At 44.2% G+C, this 21,218-nt stretch overlaps 1 protein-coding gene across 1 annotated transcript in view; it reads right to left on the minus strand.

Annotated features, from left to right (window-relative positions):
* Positions 1-21,218, minus strand: part of OC90 (otoconin 90) — a 28,842-nt gene that overhangs the window by 5,799 nt on the left and 1,825 nt on the right. The window contains exons 3-16 of the mRNA XM_079984583.1: positions 19,021-19,086; positions 16,985-17,044; positions 14,929-15,103; positions 13,459-13,571; positions 11,940-12,068; positions 10,766-10,807; positions 10,540-10,596; positions 7,174-7,224; positions 6,989-7,039; positions 6,096-6,146; positions 4,453-4,503; positions 3,925-3,969; positions 2,564-2,683; positions 536-610 (exon numbers count right to left, since the gene is read on the minus strand). Of these exons, the coding sequence (XP_079840709.1) occupies positions 536-610; positions 2,564-2,683; positions 3,925-3,969; positions 4,453-4,503; positions 6,096-6,146; positions 6,989-7,039; positions 7,174-7,224; positions 10,540-10,596; positions 10,766-10,807; positions 11,940-12,068; positions 13,459-13,571; positions 14,929-15,103; positions 16,985-17,044; positions 19,021-19,086 (1,086 nt within the window). The remainder of the gene's footprint in view (positions 1-535; positions 611-2,563; positions 2,684-3,924; positions 3,970-4,452; positions 4,504-6,095; positions 6,147-6,988; positions 7,040-7,173; positions 7,225-10,539; positions 10,597-10,765; positions 10,808-11,939; positions 12,069-13,458; positions 13,572-14,928; positions 15,104-16,984; positions 17,045-19,020; positions 19,087-21,218) is intronic.

Genomic DNA, 21,218 nt, shown 5'->3' on the forward strand with positions numbered 1-21,218 from the left:
ACCCTCTGCAAACCACTGTTCCAAATCTATACTGTCCTCCTGCTCCTGGGAAGAGTCAGGATCCAGATCAGAAGTAGGGGGTGGTTCCCACCATTCCTTCTCAGTCCAGCCCTCCTCAGCACAGTCCCTGACCCCCCCCCAACTGTCTGATCATAGAATCATAGAACTGTAGAGTTGGAAGGGACCACGAGGGTTGTCTAGTCCAACCCCTGCAATGCAGGATTTTTTTGCCCCACATGGGGCTCGAACCCATGATCCAGAGATTAGGACTCCCATGCACTACCAGTTGAGCTATGTTGCAGCTTCATAACTTCAGCAACTAAAAAGATTCCCACCCCTCCCCACCTGCTTTAAATTAGGATGCTGAAAAGGAATGTTAGGAGGAAAACCAGGAGTGGATTTCTAGTGCAAAAGGATTTGTGAGGTTAGTTCTGATACTAGTCGCAAATTCCTGAGCTGAGCAGACACACCCTGATCTTTAATTTTTAGTGGATGGGTCAGATCCAGTGAAGGAGCAAGATCATCCTCTTCTCACCTTCTCCAAAGGTTTCATCAGGATCTGGCGTCTCTTCTGGAGATATTGTAGAAAAAGTTCTACCTTCTTCTTCAGCTATTAGATAGATAGACATAGATAGATTCTTTATTGTCATTACACAAGTGCAACATTGCACAAGTGCAACGAAATTGGATGCCATCCCTTAAAAACAACAAAAGCAAAACAACAACAACAACCAAACAAACCACATTCCAGCCACACCCACACCCACACCCATCAAACTCCCAGGTCACACTATCGAGTTACAGCATTTAAAAAGGCCACAGCTCTTGGATAGAAACTATTTTTCAGTCTATTTGTCCTTGACTTGATGTTTCTATATCTCCTGCCAGAAGGCAGTAGTGCAAACAGACTGTATCCCGGGTGAGATGCATCCTGCAGGATGTTGTTTGCTTTCCTAAGACAACGGGAACTGTACAGTTCTTCCAAAGATGGGAGAGGATGACCAATAATCCTTTGGGCTGTGGTTATGACCTTCTGGAGCACCTTCCTCTTCCTAGCTATACAACTGGAGAACCAGGCACAAATACAGTATGTGAGAATGCTCTCTATGGAGCCTCGGTAGAAGGACACCAGCATTTTGAAATGATTCCCTGTAGATCAGATAAAATGAGGTTTTTTGTTTTGTTTTTAGGACCACAAGCTTTAAATAAACCTAACTGGTTTTTAAAAGAACCCCACAAAATAACACAAAGAATCTCCAGGCACTCTTAAAACGAACAATTTATTGTGATATAAACTTGCATGGGTTAGATGTCCATCAAATCAATTGCATCAAGTGGTCAGTTAAAATGGTAAGGATAGATAAATGATAGAGATGATAGATGATAGATAGATAGATAGATAGATAGATAGATAGATAGATAGATAGATAGATATAGATAGATGATAGATAGATAGATAGATAGATAGATAGATAGATAGATAGATAGATAGATAGATAGATAGATAGATATAGATGATAGATAAATAGATAGATGATAGATAGATAGATAGATAGATAGATAGATAGATAGATAGATAGATAGATGATAGATAGATAGATGATAGGTAGATAGATAGATAGATAGATAGATAGATAGATAGATAGATAGATGTTTTGTGTTGATAGACAGTGTTTTGTGTTGTGTAGGCTCCTAGGATGTAAGTAATAGGCCCCGCCTGCTAGCCTGCTCCCTAAAATATCACTGGTTTGCTATTATTATTTTATGTTATAGCAAGTTTCTAGAGACTAGATTACGAGTCTTTGTAAACTCTGTTTCTAAATGAACTTTTGTTATTGCCAAATGCCAATGTGTTTGCATTAGTAAGTTTGTTGTGAATACAAAATCAATTTAAGTTAGAGCTTAACAATTATTTCACTATTAATATACTTCGTCTTAATTGTATTTCACTATTAATATACTTCATCTAAATTGTATTTCAGGTCAATAATTACTTCGATAAAATACATATTTTGTAATGTGCAAATGGCTTTAGATACTTATTAGGTCCAAAAATTACCATATAGCATATATTCAACACAAAAAAACAGTGACAATTTGTTGTTGACAAAGGACAGCTGGACATATAAAGGACCCCATTATCTCCAGTAGCTTAGGGTACTGAATCTGACCCTGATGAGACCAGACAGTCAAGCACTACCAGAGAAGATCAGCATTGCACAATCGGGAATAGGAATGATGCACTCCCTACTAGAGACCGTTGCTGATGAATTGACATAGCAAATAGTATAAATAATCACCTAAACAGAAACAATCACATGTCTATGGACCTCTACAGACACTTTACATTTCCCCTCCATCAGATGGATACCTGAGTCTCAAGACTCAGTGATTCAGTTGTACATAAAATGTTTTAAGTGTGTTGTAAAGTGCAATACTACAAATGTGGCACTAGATGGAGAAAGTGAGCTATGGCAAATTCAATGTATTTTTCAAAATACGTTTTTTGAAAAAGCATTTTCACAGCGTTTTTTTATATGTATGTAGATTCCACCTTACTTACCATTGTCTGTTGATCTCCCAAGAGCATCAGAAGTTGAAACCGACTCAGGCTCTGTTGAGCTAATAATAGCAGGTGGAGCAGCACTGGTTTCTTCTGTGTTGAAGGCTTTCACTGACAGCCCTGAAAGCACACTCATGATTAAATCACTCACCTACTAAACAATAAATTTGATTTATGTCATTGGCTCCCAGTACGTTTCCGAGCACAATTCAAAGTGTTGGTGCTGACCTTTAAAGCCCTAAACGGCCTCGGTCCAGTATATCTGAAGGAGCGTCTCCTCCCCCACCGTTCTGCCTGGACACTGAGGTCCAGCTCCGAGGGCCTTCTGGTGGTTCCCTCCCTGCGAGAGGCCAAGTTACAGGGAACCAGGCAGAGGGCCTTCTCGGTAGTGGCGCCCGCCCTGTGGAACGCCCTTCCAGCAGATGTCAAAGCGATAAACAACTACCTGACCTTCAGAAGACATCTGAAGGCAGCCCTGTTCAGGGAAGTTTTTAATATGTGACATTTTAGTGTATTTTTCATCTTTGTTGGAAGCCGCCCAGAGTGCCTGTGGAAACCCAGCCAGATGGGCGGGGTACAAATAATAAATTATTATTATTATTATTATTATTATTATTATTATTATTATTGGTCTTTATTGGCATAGGTTTAAACCATGGGTAGGCAAACTAAGGCCCAGGGGCCGGATCCGGCCCAATCGCCTTCTCAATCCGGCCCACGGACGGTCTGGGAATCAGTGTGTTTTTACATGAGTAGAATGTGTCCTTTTATTTTAAATGCATCTCTGGGTTATTTGTGGGGCCTGCCTGGTGTTTTTACATGAGTAGAATGTGTCCTTTTATTTTAAATGCACCTCTGGGTTATTTGTGGGGCATAGGAATTTGTTCATTTCCCCCCAAAAAATATAGTCCGCCCCCCCCCACAAGGTCTGAGGGACAGTGGACCAGCCCCCTGCTGAAAAAGTTTGCTGACCCCTGGTTTAAACAGTAAAACCATACAAAGTTAGCCAAATACCTTAATAATCCAAACACATATAATATATATAAAAAACTAGGAAGCCACCACTGAGTAAATCAGGCAACTTTAGATTTAGCTTTAAAAATCTCAGCTAAATTCCCACGAAACAATCTTGGTCATTCCACGGGTGGGGAGGCACCACTAAAAAGTCCCTGGCCTGAAAAGTGTCAGGGTGTAGAGGCCTCATTCCTGGTTTAGTTAAGATATTAAAGACAGGGGTGCTTCTTGACACCTGTGTAGTGTTTTTTCCTGTCCTCTTGATCCATCTTGTCAACATCTGGAATAAGGAAAGAAGAAGGTTCCAGATCACATGGGATATAAACCACAGGGTGATGCTGACTTACCTCTTGGCATGGAGTTTCCAAAAGGTCCAGCAAGGCCTTCCTGCGCTTTAGTCGTGAATAAAGCAGAAAGTATATGTTAGCAAACCAGACAATGTGTTGTACTCTTTGCACAGTATTTGTTGAGGTTTCCCTATCTCAACTCCCCACCCTAAAGCAAAGGCCAAGAAGAATGAGGACTGATCAAGAAGAAGAAGAAGAAGAAGAAGAGGAGGAGGAGTTTGGATTTGATATCCCGCTTTATCACTACCCTGAGGAGTCTCAAAGCGGCTAACATTCTCCTTTCCCTTCCTCCTCCACAACAAACACTCTGTGAGGTGAGTGGGGCTGAGAGACTTCAGAGAAGTGTGACTGGCCCAAGGTCACCCAGCAGCTGCATGTGGAGGCGCGGGGAAGCGAACCCGGTTCACCAGATTACGAGTCCACCGCTCTTAACCACTACACCACACTGGTTTAGAACTTTTTGCACTGAACACCAGTGATTTTTATGAGGGCATTTTAAGCAGAGTGCAGGGACCAGAAACCACATACCTCCATCTCTGATGATTTCGAGGCCTCCGCCGCTCTCCATGTGTGGATTAACTGTTTTGAAAGAAAAGCATCCAGTGCAGAAATAATACTTTGGTCAGAAAAGTCATTCATTCTCCTGTCCATATAAATTCAAGCAAATAACTACTGTACTTACAAAAGATTCACTACAAAGAGGTTTGTCCTCTATCCCTTATCCTGTATCTGGCCTCCTTATTTACTTCTTATAAACTGTTTCCTTTATGAATAATTATTAAGATTTTTCTTATAACTTAAATATCCACAAGGATAAAGGAAGTCTTTTATTTGGTTGTTTGTATTGTTGTATGATATGTTCACATGTTCAAGTTTAATGTGTATTGTGGGGGGGGGGGTTGTGTTACGTTGTAAATAAAATTCCAATAAAAAATTAAAATTAAAATACAAAGAGGATGTGTCTGGTAAGTCCCCTCACCGCTGAAGGAAATTTCAGAGTGGGCCTTAGTGTGTCATTGACATGCTATCAAGTATTTGGTGGAACATTCACTGTGTCATGGACTTTGGTCTACCATGGTCTATCAAAAGCCTCTATCATTGATCTCATCAGCCCTACCACTTTTCCGCTCTCCACGTATGACCCATGAGTTACAAATATAGGGAGATGTTGTTAGATTAAGGTTGCATAGTTGTTCCTTGGTTCCTTTTCTTCTGATAAATGGGGGACGCGGGTGGCACTGTGGGTTAAACCACAGAGCCTAGGGCTTGCCGATCTGAAGGTTGGCAGTTCAAATCCCTGCAACGGGGTGAGCTCCCGTTACTCGATCTCTGCTCCTGCCAACCTAGCATGTTGAAAGCACGTCAAAGTACAAGTAGATAAATAGGTACCATTCTGGTGGGAAGGTAAATGGCATTTCCATGCGCTGCTCTGGTTCGCCAGAAGCAGCTTATTCATGCTGGCCACATGAACTGGAAGCTGTCTGCGGACAAACGCCGGCTTCCTTAGTCAGTAAAGCAAGATGTCATCTGTGACTGGACTTAACAGTGAGGGGTCCCTTTACCCTTACCTATATGATAGACTTTGCAAAACATTTAGCAGCATCACTGTGGTTTAATGCAGAAGTAGAAAACTTGTGGCCCTCCAAATGTTGCTAGACCACAACTACCAAGATCCCTGACCATTGGGTATGCTGACTGGGGCTGATGGGAGTTGGAGTCCCAGCAACATGTGGTGGTCTATTGGTTACCCCATCCCTGATGCTTGTGTTTCAAGCAGGAGTAGCCAACATGGTGTCTTCCTAATGTTGCTGGAATACAACTCCCATCATGTCCAACTATTGATTATGATGGATGGGCTGGTGGGAGTTGGAGCTGAGAACATCACATTGGCTACCCCTGGGTCAGAGTGTTGGACTGGGCTTGAAGAGACCTAAGTTCAAACCCACCACTCAGTCATATGGCATTCACTGGGTAAATGTAACAAACTGGAATTTCTGGAAGAAGAAGAAGAAGAAGAAGAAGAAGAGAAGAAGAAGAAGAAGAAGAAGAAGAAGAAGAAGAAGAAGTTATGAATCAATGATGACTTTGTTTATGTGCTGTGCTGTCAGAAGAGGCTGGAGATGAAGAGTGAGAAGACAGTGATGTTAACCTGTGAGATGTACAGTACTTACCACCTTCTTCTGGGTTTCTCAGCAAGAGGCCACTGGACTCAGGAGAAATGTCTGTCAAGGGAAAAGCAAGAAAGCTCAACATTCTTTAGTTTATTCAGACCATTATAAATCAAAGATTTGGCAACTTCTATGGTGTATCTCATAAGGGACACAGGTGGCACTGTGGGTTAGGCCACAGAGCCTAGGACTTGCTGATCAGAAGGTCAGCGGTTCGAATCCCTGCGACGGGGTGAGCTCCCGTTGCTCGGTCCCTGCTCCTGCCAACCTAGCAGTTTGAAAGCATGTCAAAGTGCAAGTAGATAAATAGGAACCGCTCCGGCAGGAAGGTAAACGGTGTTTCCGTGCGCTGCTCTGGTTCGCCAGAAGCGGCTTAGTCATGCTGGCCACATGACCTGGAAGCTGTATGCCGGCTCCCTCGGCCAGTAAAGCGAGATGAGCGCCGCAACCCCAGAGTCGGCCATGACTGCACCTAATGCTCAGGGGTCCCTTTACCTTTCCTTTACCTATGGTGTATCTCTGGCTGAGCTGATGAAGGAGTCTATCTGGTGAAGTTAGAGATCCACTGGATCCTAACCTGCTCACCCTGGAAGATCTTGCTGTAGGATTGTTCCCAAAGTTAGTTATATCATAGAATTGTAGAGTTGGGATCCAAAGAGCCATCAATGGCAGATGGCCACCCAACCTCTGCTTAAAAACCTCAAATGAAGGGGATTGAAACATATTAGTTTTAATGATCAATTGATTTTATCTTTGTTTTTATGATGATGACTTTAAGCATATTTGATTTAATTGGCTTATGGATTTGGCCATGTTTTATCTGTAAGTTCATCTATATGCCACAGTTTATAATTTTTCTAAACAAGTCTTCTAAAAGCCCTAAAGCCACCACACACCTCCTTCTCTGTGGGCTTCGAGGCCTCCATCACTCATCGCATCTGAAGCAACTGTTTAAAAGAAAATAAACCAGCATGGGAGCAATGCTTTGGTCAGGAAAGTCAAGCATGCTTTGGAAAAGCAACAGAATAAATTAATCATATCAAGGAGACAAACGATAACATGCCTGCGAATAACGACTTACGGTCTGCTCCAGAACTCAGTACAACCATCCCATCTGTGGTCTGTGGGATAACTGAAAGATACACAATATTGATATATGCCTATGAGAGTCTGCAAGCTTCATCATTGTATCCCATAATCAGAGTAACATCTGCTGTGCTATATTTTGTTTTCTGTCTGTGCAGAGGACAGTAAGGAGAAGAGACTGATCTTCTGCAGGAGGGGATAAACCACATATAGCCATATCTGAAAAAATAGGCCCAAATTCTCTCCCAAGGTAAGTCATGATATAATAAGATTTGTGGGGGGATGTCTTGTGAGCCATTCAGTTGAACCCCTGTTATGTACTGAGTTGAATAGGATCCAAAAGGCAGCAGTCTTATTGGTCCTAGAACAATAGGATTCAGAATGCAGCAGTCTGATTGGTCCACAGGAGCCACCCAATCCAGCTCCAGGTGGAAGTGAATCCACAGCCTGATTGGCCTACAGGTGAAACCCGGAATTAGCCAATCACGTGGTGCCCATTGTGTAAATAATGTATATAAAGCAGACATTCTGGGGGAACTTACATTCCTCCTCACCACTATGAGCTGAATAAAGAGCATGAAATCCACTCTCGACTCCGAGTATATTTCAACCCCCTTCAAGATACAAGACACCCAGAGATCTAGAGCATCAGATGGCTGCCCAACCCCTGCTTGAAGACCTCCATCAAATATCAGCCCACCCAACGCACTAGCTAGTTCCATTTTAAATCTGCCCTTAGTAATAATAATAATATTAGTATTTATATCCTGTCATCTGGCTGGGTTCCCCCAGCCCTTGATGTCAAGACATTTCTGATAATGTTCAGCAGCAATTTACCCTCTTGTAACTTAATCCCATTTGATCCGTTCCTGCTCTCTGGGGCAGCAGAGAATATGCCTTTGTTGTCTTCTACCTGGCAGATCTTCAGGTATTTGAAAAGTTATATCATGCCCCCCACGCCTTGCTCATCTTTTCTACAGGAAAAATAGACCTATTTCCTCGAAGCTTTGCTCAACAGGACTTGTTGAACACCCCACTGGCTATTGTTATTGCCATCTTGTGATCCGGTTCCAGTTTGTCTCGGCAGTTTCCCTGAAGAGGCTAACCTGAGCAGCAAAGGCTGGTCATTTAGAACAGATGAAGCACTATGGGGAATTGGCGGAATTGACACACAAACTACGCAATAAGGGCAACTGTGGCTTTAAAGAAGAATGGGAACCTTTCACAAAGTACTTAAAGAAACAACAAAATGAATTGGACTCCTTGGCAGGTTTTGAGTAAACATACACAAACTTTTTATTGGTAATATATAGATATTATCCTGAGGCTCCAAGACTTTGGCCACCTCATGAGAAGAGAAGACTCCCTGGAAAAGACCCTGATGTTGGGAAAGACTGAGGGCAGAAGGAGAAGGGGACGACAGAGGGCGAGATGGTTGGACAGTGTTCTCGAAGCTACAAACATGAGTCTGACCAAACTGCGGGAGGCAGTGGAAAACAGGAGTGCCTGGTGTGCTCTGGTCCATGGGGTCACGAAGAGTCGGACACAACTAAACAACTAAACAACAACAACATAGATATGACCTATCTATAAATTAAGGATCTTTACAATTTTATAATATGCAGAGAATAACATGTGCTGAAAAACCAGTGAGAGGAGCTGAGGGAAGTCTGGGAGGGGGGTTTCTTTTGAGGGGAGGGGGAGGGGGAGGGAAAAATGGGTGGGGAAATGAGGATGATGTATTTTTGATAAATTGTTATATTGAAATTCCTAATAAAAATATTCAAAAAAACCCCAAAAAACCCCAAAGAGATGAAGTACTGCCCCATAGACCTCTGCTGGCCCTTAGCTGGCCCCCACCTGCCTGCCTTCTTACTTATAAACAGTTCAAGGGCTGGCTTGGCTAGCCAGCTTCCTTCCCACTAGACTTCTCTCTCATAGGACTCAGCAAGGAGGAGGATGGAGACAATCAGGGCCAGATTTAGGTTGGATGAGGCCCTAAGCTACTGAAGGTAACGGGGCCCTTTATATGTCCAGCTGCCCTTTGTCAACAACAAATTGTCGCTGTTTTTTTGTATTGTATATTTGCTAAATGGCATGGGTAGGCAGTTCGAAAGCACTTCAAAGTGGAAGGAGATAAATAGGTACCGCTCTGGTGGGAAGGTAAACGGCGTTTCCGTGTGCTGCTCTGGTTCGCCAGAAGTGGCTTAGTCATGCTTGCCACAAGACCTGGAAGCTGTACGCCAGCTCCCTCGGCCAATAAAGCGAGATGAGCACCGCAACCCCAGAGGTCAGGGGGTTGTATATACCATATAGCAGGGGTCCTTAGGCATACTAAAGCCCTGTTTTTACATGAGTAGAATGTGTCCTTTTATTTAAAATGCATCTCTGGGTTATTTGTGGGGCATAGGAATATAGTCCGGCCTCCCACAAGGTCTGAGGGACAGTGGACCGGCCCCCCCTCTGCAGAAGTTTGCTGACCCCTGCTATATGGTATTTTATGGACTTATTTGTATCTATTTTGTACTTTGGGTTACAGATGCTTCAGGTTACAGACTCCGCTAACCCAGAAATATTACCTACAGGATGAGAACAGAAATCGTGGCATGGCAGGAGGCCCCATTAGCTAAAGTGGTACCTCAGGTTAAGAACAGTTTCAGATTAAGAATGGACCTCCAGAACGAATTAAGTTCTTAACCCGAGGTACCACTGTAATAGTGAAGTACAATTAAGAAGTATATTAATAGTGAAATAATTATTAAGCTCTTACTTAAAATGCTTTTTTATTTATAACAAACTTAATAATGCAAACACATTGGCATTTGGCAATAACAGAAGTTACTTTAGAAATGCAATTTACAAAACACTGTTGTTGTATGTAGGTTTTATTTTATTTGTTTTTTATCTTATATTTTGGAAATGTACATCCAGGTGTGTGTTTTTTCCCCTTACATTTTTTGGGGGGCCCCCAAGAGAGTGGGGCCCTAAGCTATAGCTTGTTTAGCTTATACGTAAATCCAGCACTGGAGACAATAGAGTGCATTGGCTCTGCCTGTCATTGGCTATAGCTCCACCTACTGTTGGTCCTCCTTGCCTTCCACCCTACCAATCCCAATGGTCATCACTGCACCCCAGCAAAGAGAAGAGGCATGCAGCTTAGCAGAATGGGAAGATATAATGTGTGGATGAATGTCAACCACTAGCATTTTATGCTGCATTCATACCCTTCTGTGGGAGCAGGAGAAATTAGTCAAAAGATGTCAGAATCACACAAAAAACCTTTTGCAGAATTTACCCTACCTTGGTGCAAAGGTTCATTTTTGATCCCAGCTAAACTAAACAAGAACACTGTCAAACCTACCCTCTGCAAGAGATGTATCTGTCAGCTGAGTATCTTCAGCCCTCTGGTTCTGAAACTCTATGGAAAGAAAGAAAAATAGATTCTTACTGGAAGAGATGGGCATATTTGCATAGTCTCCATCTGGGCCTATTCATCTGGGGGAGTCTGTTTTCTGTTACCTGTCGCTTGTAGACTCCTGCCCCACTTTGGGCTCTGGGAGAGACAGTGTAGGATACACATAGCATACCTGCAGCATGAAGCGTCGTCTGACTTCTCTCGCTGACTGTTTCTGTAAAGAAAAGGGAGCAGGTGTTCCATGATTCATTTTTGTAAAAAATAGTAATAACAAAATGTCCAGGCATATGAAAAACGGACAGTGCGCATGCTAAAGAGGAAAGGAGGGATGAAAAGGAAGGGGTGAGCAGCTCTTCTCAATGCATGAAGTACGTACAGAAATTTGTTCTGCTTTTTAAACTTGATTGACAATCCAGTCCAGAACCCCACATATATCCTGACACACTTACAAAGCACATGTGCTCGAGATGGAGTTTGCTGTTCTGCATCTATTTGTCTTTTGATTGTATTATTGTAGCTCAAACCCAGTCTGTTGCAGTTTGCATTTCATTGAACTTATAGGAGCTCTGCCCAATTTGGTGGCTTGCAGAAACAACTTTATTGTTTTCTGCGTCCTCCTGTTGGGACGCAGGTGGCGCTGTGGGTTAAGCCACAGAGCCTAGGACTTGCCGATCAGAAGGTCGGCAGTTCGAATCCCTGCAACAGGGTGAGCTCCTGTTGCTCAGTCCCTGCTCCTGCCAACCTAGCAGTTCGAAAGCACGTCAAAGTGCAAGTAGATAAATAGGTACCACTCTGGTGGGAAGGTAAACAGCATTTCTGTGCGCTGCTCTGGTTCGCCAGAAGCGGCTTATGCCAGTTATGCTGGCCACATGACCCAGAAGCTGTGCGCCGGCTCCCTCGGCCAATAAAGCGAGATGAGCGCCGCAACCCCAGAGTCGGCCACAATTGGACCTAATGGTCAGGGGTCCCTTTACCTTTAACTTTATCCTCCTGACAGTATTGCAAGCATTCATCGGTGTTGTGGACAGTAACACAGAAGATTGGGCATGAGAGCCAAACCGGTCTTCTTTGGCATGCTTGTCCATCTCTAGCAAGATCTTCTCACTGAGGAACCTTTGATAAGCCTAATTCCCTGGAAAGCAGGCTTAAAACCATTGGCTTGTACTTTTCACTCACTGAGACCCAAACCCAGACACACACAAATTTTCCTGACGTGTGACATAATAGCCAGTAGCAACAAATTAACTTTGCAAGAACACAGTTCATTAAAATTCAAATCAGGGAACAGGGACGTCTACAGACCGCCGAGGAAACAAAATCTCAGAGTTTTTCTTTTATATTCTCACCTGTAACCAGAGAGGGACAGAGTGAAACATCCATGCTGTTCAAGGAAGAGTTAATGTGGGAATGCAGAAAGCATTCAATAGCTGCCTTGTCACAGTTGCAGAGAAGGCGTTCACAGGCATCGTCAGACTCTGGAGACGAAAGAAAACCGAAATGGAGGGGGGTTGGAGAGATCAACATACAAAGTACTATTGAGGTATCTGTTTCCACAATCTGCCTTCTCTCTATAAGGTTTTGACCTGGAGAAGTGCATTTCGTTTTGTAGCTAAGAGTGTATATTGTGCCTCCCACACTATTCAACCAGCATAGAACGAGTTCAAGACTGAGAACAGTTCACAGTGAGAGATGGTTCTAATACACTGGAAAACTCATGCTGATATGAAATTCTCTTCTTTCCAATTACTGATTTGGACAGGATTCTCTTCAGGAAACAATACATGCAAAAATCAGCTGCACCTCTGAAAATATTATAATCTGCCAGTAGATAAAATGCCACCTGGAAATGGAATAAGCAACATTTTTAAAGAAGAAGAAGAAGAATCTAAACTAAAACATGTAGTACAGTATAGTGAAAACCCCAATGTTGATTTCCTTCAGAATGGATAAGTTTGATCTTCTTGCAGTCTCCTCCAGCACCAGCAATCAAACCATGCAGACTTTTGTAAATTTCTCTTGTCAGTTATCATCGGGGTTTTTTCCTAAACTATAAGGCCTCACCTTGCCAACAAAGGTCCGTATAGTTAAAGCTATGGTTTTCCCAGTAGTGATGTATGGAAGTGAGAGCTGGACCATAAAGAAGGCTGATCGCAGAAGAATTGATGCTTTTGAATTATGGTGCTGGAGGAGACTCTTGAGAGTCCCATGGACTGCAAGAAGATCAAACCTATCCATTCTTAAGGAAATCAACCCTGAGTGCTCACTGGAAGGACAGATCCTGAAGCTGAGGCTCCAATACTTTGGCCACCTCATGAGAAGAGAAAACTCCCTGGAAAAAACCCTGAAGTTGGGAAAGATGGAGGGCACAAGGAGAAGGGGACAACAGAGGATGAGATGGTTGGACAGTGTTCTCGAAGCTACCAGCATGAGTTTGACCAAACTGCGGGAGGCAGTGGAAGACAGGAGTGCCTGGCGTGCTCTGGTCCATGGGGTCACGAAGTGTCAGACACGACTAAACAACAACAACAACAAATGTGGCTAATAATAATTAGAAATAATATTTCAGGACAAATACTTTGGCAATCTCACTCACCATTGAGCAGTGGGTTTGGACTAGATGTGATTTTGGCTTTAGGGGCAATCCCCAAAATATAGCCGCTGCGTAAGTTGCAGGCTTACTGTAATGCTGAACAGTTCTTAGAAGTTGCCCGCCACTGTTCATAACATCTAGCCCACCAGACAAAAAACAAGCCAGAATAGGTGTGTCTTAGAGGCCTATTCATCTGAAGGCAAAGGAACCTTGGGAGAGGAGTGGGAACGGGTACGAAGCATTCATAGCATTTATTACAAAGCCCTCAATCTTACCACAGGTGATGTTTTTGGTGAGGCAGCTGACATCTGTCGAAATCTTTGCAGGGTCCCACACACATTCTTCTTCTGTTGCTTCTTCATAACACTTGCGATGCTCAAAACAGCAGCTTGTTTGGCATGCAGGTGTTGGTGGTGTAACAATCAAATAATTAATATAAGGCTATTCAGAATGTGATTCTTGGCTTAGCCACTTAATCTGTTTAGTTTGCATTTTAATACCTAATTTTCACTTCCCGAAAAAAGACATGAACTGTAACACTTCAGCATTCACACTTATCTGAATTCCGTGGTGCGACTCTCTAGTCACCCCTCCCCCCAAAAGTGCACTAAAACGCTAATTTTATTTATTTATTTTGAACATTCTTATTACATTCATGTCCCACCTTTCCTCAAACGATCTCAAGGTGGCACATACAGTTCTCCTCTCCCCCATTTTGTCCTAATAAAACAACCCTGTGAGGTAGGCCAGCCCAAGGGACTGTGACTAGCCCAAGGTAACTCAGTGAGTTTCATGGGTGGGAGGGAATTTGAACCTTGGTCTTGAGGGACCTAGTCCTACCAGGTGCCCAGTCCACTTCATGGGCTGCTAGGGTAAAGTGTGCCTATAGATCTATAGTCCAGAAAGCATTTCAGCCCAAATTCGTGTTAGGATTTTTATCTATATGAGCTGCTCCAGCGAGTGGTACTATGATTGTATACCTCATGTGAGTGTCTGAGAGAGCGTGAGAAAGGAAGTCTGTATTATCTATTCCTGCTAAGTACTGTTGGAAGTTTAGTTTCACTTTTGTGTGTGTCGCAATTCTGTACCAGTGTTCAGAGAGCACAGACGTACTGTTGGCGCCTCTGTATATAGACTGTAAATAAAGTAGTTCAGAATTACGATTGAGTCTTTCTTCTGCTATGATATGACAGAAGTCTGGCATGGTCTTTTTAGGAGAGATGGGTCGCCTATCACCGGTCTCTCTGGAATGAAGGAGATTTATAGCCAGAGAGGACCACCAGAGAGATGCTCCGAAGACTTGGGAAGTTGGCAGCCTTCCCGGGCATTTTTCCAACAATTCGGACTACTGTTGGACTTAAGCCTTTGGGCCAAAGGTAATCCACCCTAGATTTAAGGTGACATGTGAACCAGGTTATAATGCATGGCAGCCTCTTGTTTTTACAGTCCCAGGCAATCAAAAAAGTGAGAATTAATGTGTTCCTACTAGACAGTCTTCCTCAAGAGGTGGTGGACTCTCATTCCTTGGAGGTTTTTAAGCAGAGGTTGGGTGGCCATCTGTAAAGGATGCTTTAGCTGAGATTCCTGCATTGCATGGGGTGACCCTCAGGGTCCCTTCGAATTCTATGATTCTTTGACTCAATAGTCTTACAGGCCATTGTTACAGCAAGCAACCAGACACGGACAGACGTCCCTCACAAAACCTCTGCAAAATGGGAATGTCGTCACGAATATTCCAGACTCACCCATCAAACTCATCTGCGGGGAGACCCTCCATTTCGAATCGGCAGGTGCAGCCGTAGTCTTCGAAATCTCTTGGGCAAATACCGGTCACACACCTCATTTTGCTCACAAAGTTGAGCAGTGCAGGGAAGCTGGTAAAGATGGACTGGAGCCAGGTGAACTGAGAACCCAAACAGTCTGCAGGGACAACCATCATGTGAATTCAGAGTCTGAAGGTTGTTTGCAGTGAGTCAACCGGGCTCATCTCATAAATTGTTAATTTGGAGGTTTTCCAGAGAATGCTCAGAAACACACACACACACACACACACACACACACACACACACCTCAAGGAGACCAGCCCTTTGGAGAAAGGGTCATAGCTCAGTGGTAGAGCATCTGCTGGGAGACAGCCCTGCCTGAAACCTTGGAGAACTACCACCAATTGATGTAGACAGCACAAACCAGTGGTCCGATTCTGTATAATCCTATGTTCTCTTGATCCCCATGCCAGTTCCCCAAGTGAAGTAATCATTGTAAAGTAGGGAGAGAGATGTGAGAGGTCTTGCATACCCCAGTCTTATGGCCTGCATAAAGATAAAGGGACCCCTGACCATTAGGTCCAGTCGTGACTGACTCTGGGGTTGCGGCGCTCATCTTGCTTTATTGGCCGAGGGAGCCGGCGTACAGCTTCCGGGTCATGTGGCCAGCATGACTAAGCCGCTCCTGGCGAACCAGAGCAGCACACGGAACTACCATTTACCTTCCCGCCGGAGCAGTACCTATTTATCTACTTGCACTTTGACGTGCTTTCAAACTGCTAGGTTGGCAGGAGCAGGGACCGAGCAACAGGAGCTCACCCTGTTGCAGGGATTCGAACCGCCGACCTTCTGATTGGCAAGTCCTAGGCTCTGTGGCTTAACCCACAGCGCCACCTGCGTCCCAACAGGAGGACACAGAAAACAATAAGGAGCCGCCGACCTTCTGATCAGCAAGCCCTAGGCTCTGTGGTTTAACCCACAGCGCCACCCACGTCCCCTTATGGCCTGCATAGTCCCAAGCATATTGAGGGGCACATTTCCTGCTTGGATGCATGGGGGGTTTGCAGTTTCCCAGTGCCTCCTAACTGAGTAACTTCAAACATGCTGATTCATTGAATTGGACAGGGAGGCAGAGGAAACTCTAAATCCCATGCCTCCCAACAGAAAATGATACTCCTCAACCCTAATGATCAGACCTATACAGACTCATTTATTCCCAGCAGGTCCTCTCTAGCATGAATTCTCTCCAAGTTTGTTTGGGAAAGTGGGAGACTGGCAAGTGAGTGGCATTGCTTCAGTAGCCAAAGCTCTATCACCCATACAGAAGAGGGAGATATCAGCATGCTTGGGGAGAAGTAGAAAAAAAAAACCTTTAGAAAATCCTCTTAAGGGTGAGGAATAAAAACAGCCCAATGAGGATGGAAAGGGGTCAGTGGGCATGGAATGCTGACTGTTGTGTGGCCAAGTAGGAAATAATAATAATAATAATTTATTATTTTTACCCCGCCCATCTGGCTGAGTTTCCCCAGCCACCCTGGGAGGCTCCCAATCGAGTGTTAAAAACAATACAGCATTAAATACTAAAAACTTCACTAAACAGGGCTGCCTTCAGATGTCTTTTAAAGATAAGATAGCTGTTTATTTCCTTCACATCTGATGGGGGGCATTCCACAGGGCGGGCGCCACTACCGAGAAGGCCCTATGTCTGGTTTTCTGTAATCTCACTTATCACAATGAGGGAACCGCCAGAAGGCCCTCGGCGCTGGACCTCAGTGTCTAGGCTGAATGATGGGGGTGGAGATGCTCCTTCAGGTATATAGGACCAAGGGGTGAGGGAATGGAAGACTGGAATTCAGCAGTTCTCTTCCTGATACACAGCACCACTTTTTTGTTCTGGATTATGCACATAGGCACATTCAGATATGTCCACAATTCAAAGTCATGCACACAAACAAACGTGCAGATATTTAAGTGTCAGGAAGTGTTCTCCCTTTAAAACCAGCCTGATTTTTGTAAAAAAAGAACAATGTTCACTTACCAAAGAACAACGCAACACCTTCCACGTTTGCAAAGACCCCGTTGAAGAATGTAATGTTATCTGAATGTAAATAGTTTTAAAATGTTAAAGTTTATACATGCCCACCTCTCATCTATTTCATTTCATCTACAAACTAAATTGTGGGATAATCACAAAAAAATGAACCATTTCCCAACATTCCGTACCACTCTCCCAGTATTCTGTCACACTTTAGAGTGACCAACAAACCCAACCCGAGGCAGTGAGGCTGTACAGTTAGAAACTGGTTTGGCTCTTAATGGGTGGGACCGCCACAGGAAGGAAATTTTGAAAATCTTTATTATGACAAAGCCAGCTAACATCTGATGGACTTCTGGGAAACCTCTGCCACCCAACCCCTGCTCAGGCTATGAATATTGTTCTATATTCCTCACTACAGGTAATATTCTCATCTGTAGTGTGGATATGCAACACGGCTGCAGCTCCAGTCGATGGGTTTAACAGCAACCATATGGGAATGATGCATTTTTGCAGCTGATCTGAAAAGCATCAGAGCCCATAGAATTGTTCATTGGAGCCACCTAGCTGATCTAGAATCAACTGGCACAGGCAGAAGAATCACAACATATGTCTTTTTCTAGACTGTCCACTCCGCCAGTGTGGGGATCGCATGTTTAATTACTCTTGTCATGAAACATAAACTCCCTGCTTGCAGAAACCAAGAGTGTCAGGGAGAAGGCTATCCTGGATAACATAGGCATGTGATGCCCTCTACTGCAATATGAAACAGTGCACTTCAGCAAGAGCTAAGTCTGCATAAAAAGGTAAAGGTAAAGGTAAAGGACCCCTGACAGTTAAGTCCAGTTGCAGATGATTCTGGGGTTTGCTTTACTGGCCGAGGGAGCTGACGTTTGTCCACAGACAGTTTTTCCAGGTCATGTGGCCAGCATGACTAAGCCGCTTTTGGAGAAACCAGAGCAGCGCATGGAAACACCATTTACCTTCCTGCCGGAGCAGTACCTATTTATCTACTTGCACTGTCATGCTTTCAAACTGCTAGGTTGGCAGGAACTGGGACCGAACAACAGGAGCTCACCCTGTCGTGGGGATTTGAACCGCTGACCTTCCAATCGGCAAGCCCTAGGCTCAGTGGTTTACACCACAGCGCCACCCTCATAGGTTCCACTAAATCCCCATCCCTCGGAAACTGCTGAAGGCAATTCTCACTGGGACAAACTGGTTGTCTGAATCAATTCTTAAATTTCACCTCTTGTAAGCAAACAATTCAGCCCTTTCAGGTAAGGGGCAATAGTTTAGCGACAGTGCATACTTTGCATGCAGATGGTCCAAGAAGTTCAGTCTTATGCCTGCGGTATCCCTAGTCCTACATCTACAGTATCTCCAGTTAAGAAGATCCCAGAGGGCAACACAGCTGGAAACACAGCTGGCCCATGGCCCATGCCACTCAGGTGGCAGAAATGCAAGAGGCAGCACTCGACCCGCCTGACCCTTTGCATCCATTGCTGAGATGGAGGCATGCCAGCGTGAAACAATGCCGCTCGTCTTCCCTGCCCCTGGAGGAGAAGCCAAGCAAGCAGCAAGATTTTGAGGAGCTCTCTGGCTCCTTTAAGTTCAGCAAGAGCTAGGGAACAGCAGGAGCAGAAGAAGTGGAGCATGGCAGAGGGGTAGGAGGTGCCAATTTCCATTTTGCCCCAGGTGGCGAAATTGGCTGGGCTGCCTTTGGTTGGGAGAAACCCCTGCCTGCAGTGGAACTTGGTCCATTAAGAGAAAATGGGGCACTGCCCTGGCAACCTCAGTGAGCCCTCACCTGGTCCATGCCTACCTGCCTTCTTGCACACAGCCTGTCATTGATGCCACCTGCTGCTGGTCTCCCTGGCAACTGCCCTACCCATTGGACACCAGCCATCACAGCCTGCCTGAGACCTGGAGTAGCTATTGCCAGTTTAGGCAGCAATACTTGGCCAAGGTGGACATGCAATGCCCCATATTCATAGGTTCTGTTGCTCCTGGACAGATACAGAACAAGAGCTTCTTACTTAGATCTCTTTCTGCTGCGTGCGGAAGATCCATTGGAATTGCTGGTGTCTCTGATCCTTGACCTCCTGTCTCACCAGTTCCATTCAGAAGGATCACAAATTAAAACAGAAAGATTAATCAATAGAGTGCCTGAAGCCAATTTTCGTCAACTCATTTGTTGGTCTCCATTGCAATATCCAAAGCGCATCTCTTACTTGCTCTCTTACTTGCCCTTCCTGACAGTAAGAGCTGTTCGACAGTGGAATTTGCTGCCAAGGAGTGTGGTGGAGTCTCCTTCTTTGGAGGTCTTTAAGCAGAGGCTTGACAACCATATGTCAGGAGTGCTCTGATGGTGTTTCCTGCTTGGCAGGGGGTTGGACTCGATGGCCCTTGTGGTCTCTTACAACTCTATGATTCTATGATTCCTCTCCTCTATATCTGTTGGTTGACTTCATACATTTACCTTTGCTAGTTATATATTAAACATTCACTGAAATGAAATTCAAGATGAACTTAAAATGTGTAAGTGGGTTGTGTACCCAGGACCAGGTTGCATATGAAGATCTGAAGGCATATGTATCCGACAGATAATAATAACCCCAACCATCTGTTGCGGAGACTTCAAAGTCAGTTCTTTCTGAAATCGGTGGGAATTATCTGCACATCAGCGACACTAAGATCAAATTTCCAGGTTCAATTTTCGCCTTACTCCAACCAGCTTCACTGAAATGGGGGGGGGGGGGGGAATAAGTCTGTAAAACATCACCTTACCCAGAAATTTGGATGGGTATGAAAAAGTACAGGGAGGAAGGATCTTCTCAGAGGAAAAATTATTTATAACGTAATCAACATTTACAAAAATATTTGATTCACTTTAATTTAAGGGGGGGACTACACTTGTGTTTTTTGTAGGATTTTAGTGCATTTTGTGTAGACTTTTAACTTGGTTTAGCAGCTCCGTATAGCTGTGAGAAATTTCCCATTCACTGTGATGGTGGGACACTCTCTGAAGTGAACCCTCTACTGAAGTGAATAGAGACTTCTTCTCTTACACAACTTCTGTATAGCAGAAAATACACAGGCCATTGTAATACGTAGGGCTATTCCCAAAAGTTAGAAGGAACTGATACATCTCTCAGCAGCCGATGCATTGATCTGATAATTTTTTTAAAAAAATCTAATTATGTTTAATACACAATTATTTTATTTTACTGTTTGGCTGACAGCTTGATCTTTGTGTTCTACTCAGATAGAGGTGGGTTTTACTGACTTCATCTAGGCCTACTTATGGATACGTCTGCAGAGGATTGCAACCTTGTCATGTGTTCATCACCTGTTGGCATCCACCTGTCTCAAGAGACAATGGAGTGAGCCTCCAGGGGCAATAATAATAATAATAATAATAATAATAATAATAATAATAATAATTTATTTGTACCCCACTCTTCTGGCTGGGTTTCCCCAGCCACTCTGAGCGGCTTCCAACAAAGATTAAAAATACATTAGAATGTCACATATTAAAAACTTCCCTGAACTTCCCTTCTAAATGTTAGGCAGTTGTTTATCTCTTTGACATCTGCTGGAAGGGCGTTCCACAGGGCGGGCGCCACTACCGAGAAGGCCCTCTGCCTGGTTCCCTGTAGCTTTGCTTCTCGCAGTGAGGGAACCGCCAGAAGGACCTCGGAGCTGGACCTCAGTGTCCAGGCAGAATGATGGGGGTGGAGACGCTCCTTCAGGTATACTGGGCCGAGGCCGTTTAAGGTCAGGGGTGAAGTCTAACAGCTATGTTAGCAGTACTGAAGTGACCTCCCTGGGATGCAAGCCTGGGCAGTGTGCATGGAGGTCCTGGGCTGCCCAAACGACAACACCCCCCTCTCGGCCTCATTGATGTGGTCCAAAAAAAAGCAGAACAAGACGTTTGGCACCAGCTTGGCTGCAGGAGTTGCCAGAAGCAGGCATACAAGGTGCCATCCAACCATATTAGGGACTCTGCTCTGGATTTGTGTAGGGTTTCCTCCTTAGCCCTTTCTTCTCCCAGAGATGTCCCACAAGTTGGTGGAGATTTAGGATCAGAGTTGTATGTACCTATATGTGTTTTATCATCATCATCATCATCAGTTCTTACTATAGAGCAGCCTTCTCTAACCTTGGGTCCCCAGATGTTGTTATGGTATTCCGAATGTTCCAGCTCCCATAATCCCCATTAAACATGGCCAAT

The sequence above is a fragment of the Podarcis cretensis genome (genome assembly GCF_951804945.1).
Source record: "Podarcis cretensis genome assembly, chromosome: 7".
Taxonomy (NCBI): domain Eukaryota; kingdom Metazoa; phylum Chordata; class Lepidosauria; order Squamata; family Lacertidae; genus Podarcis; species Podarcis cretensis.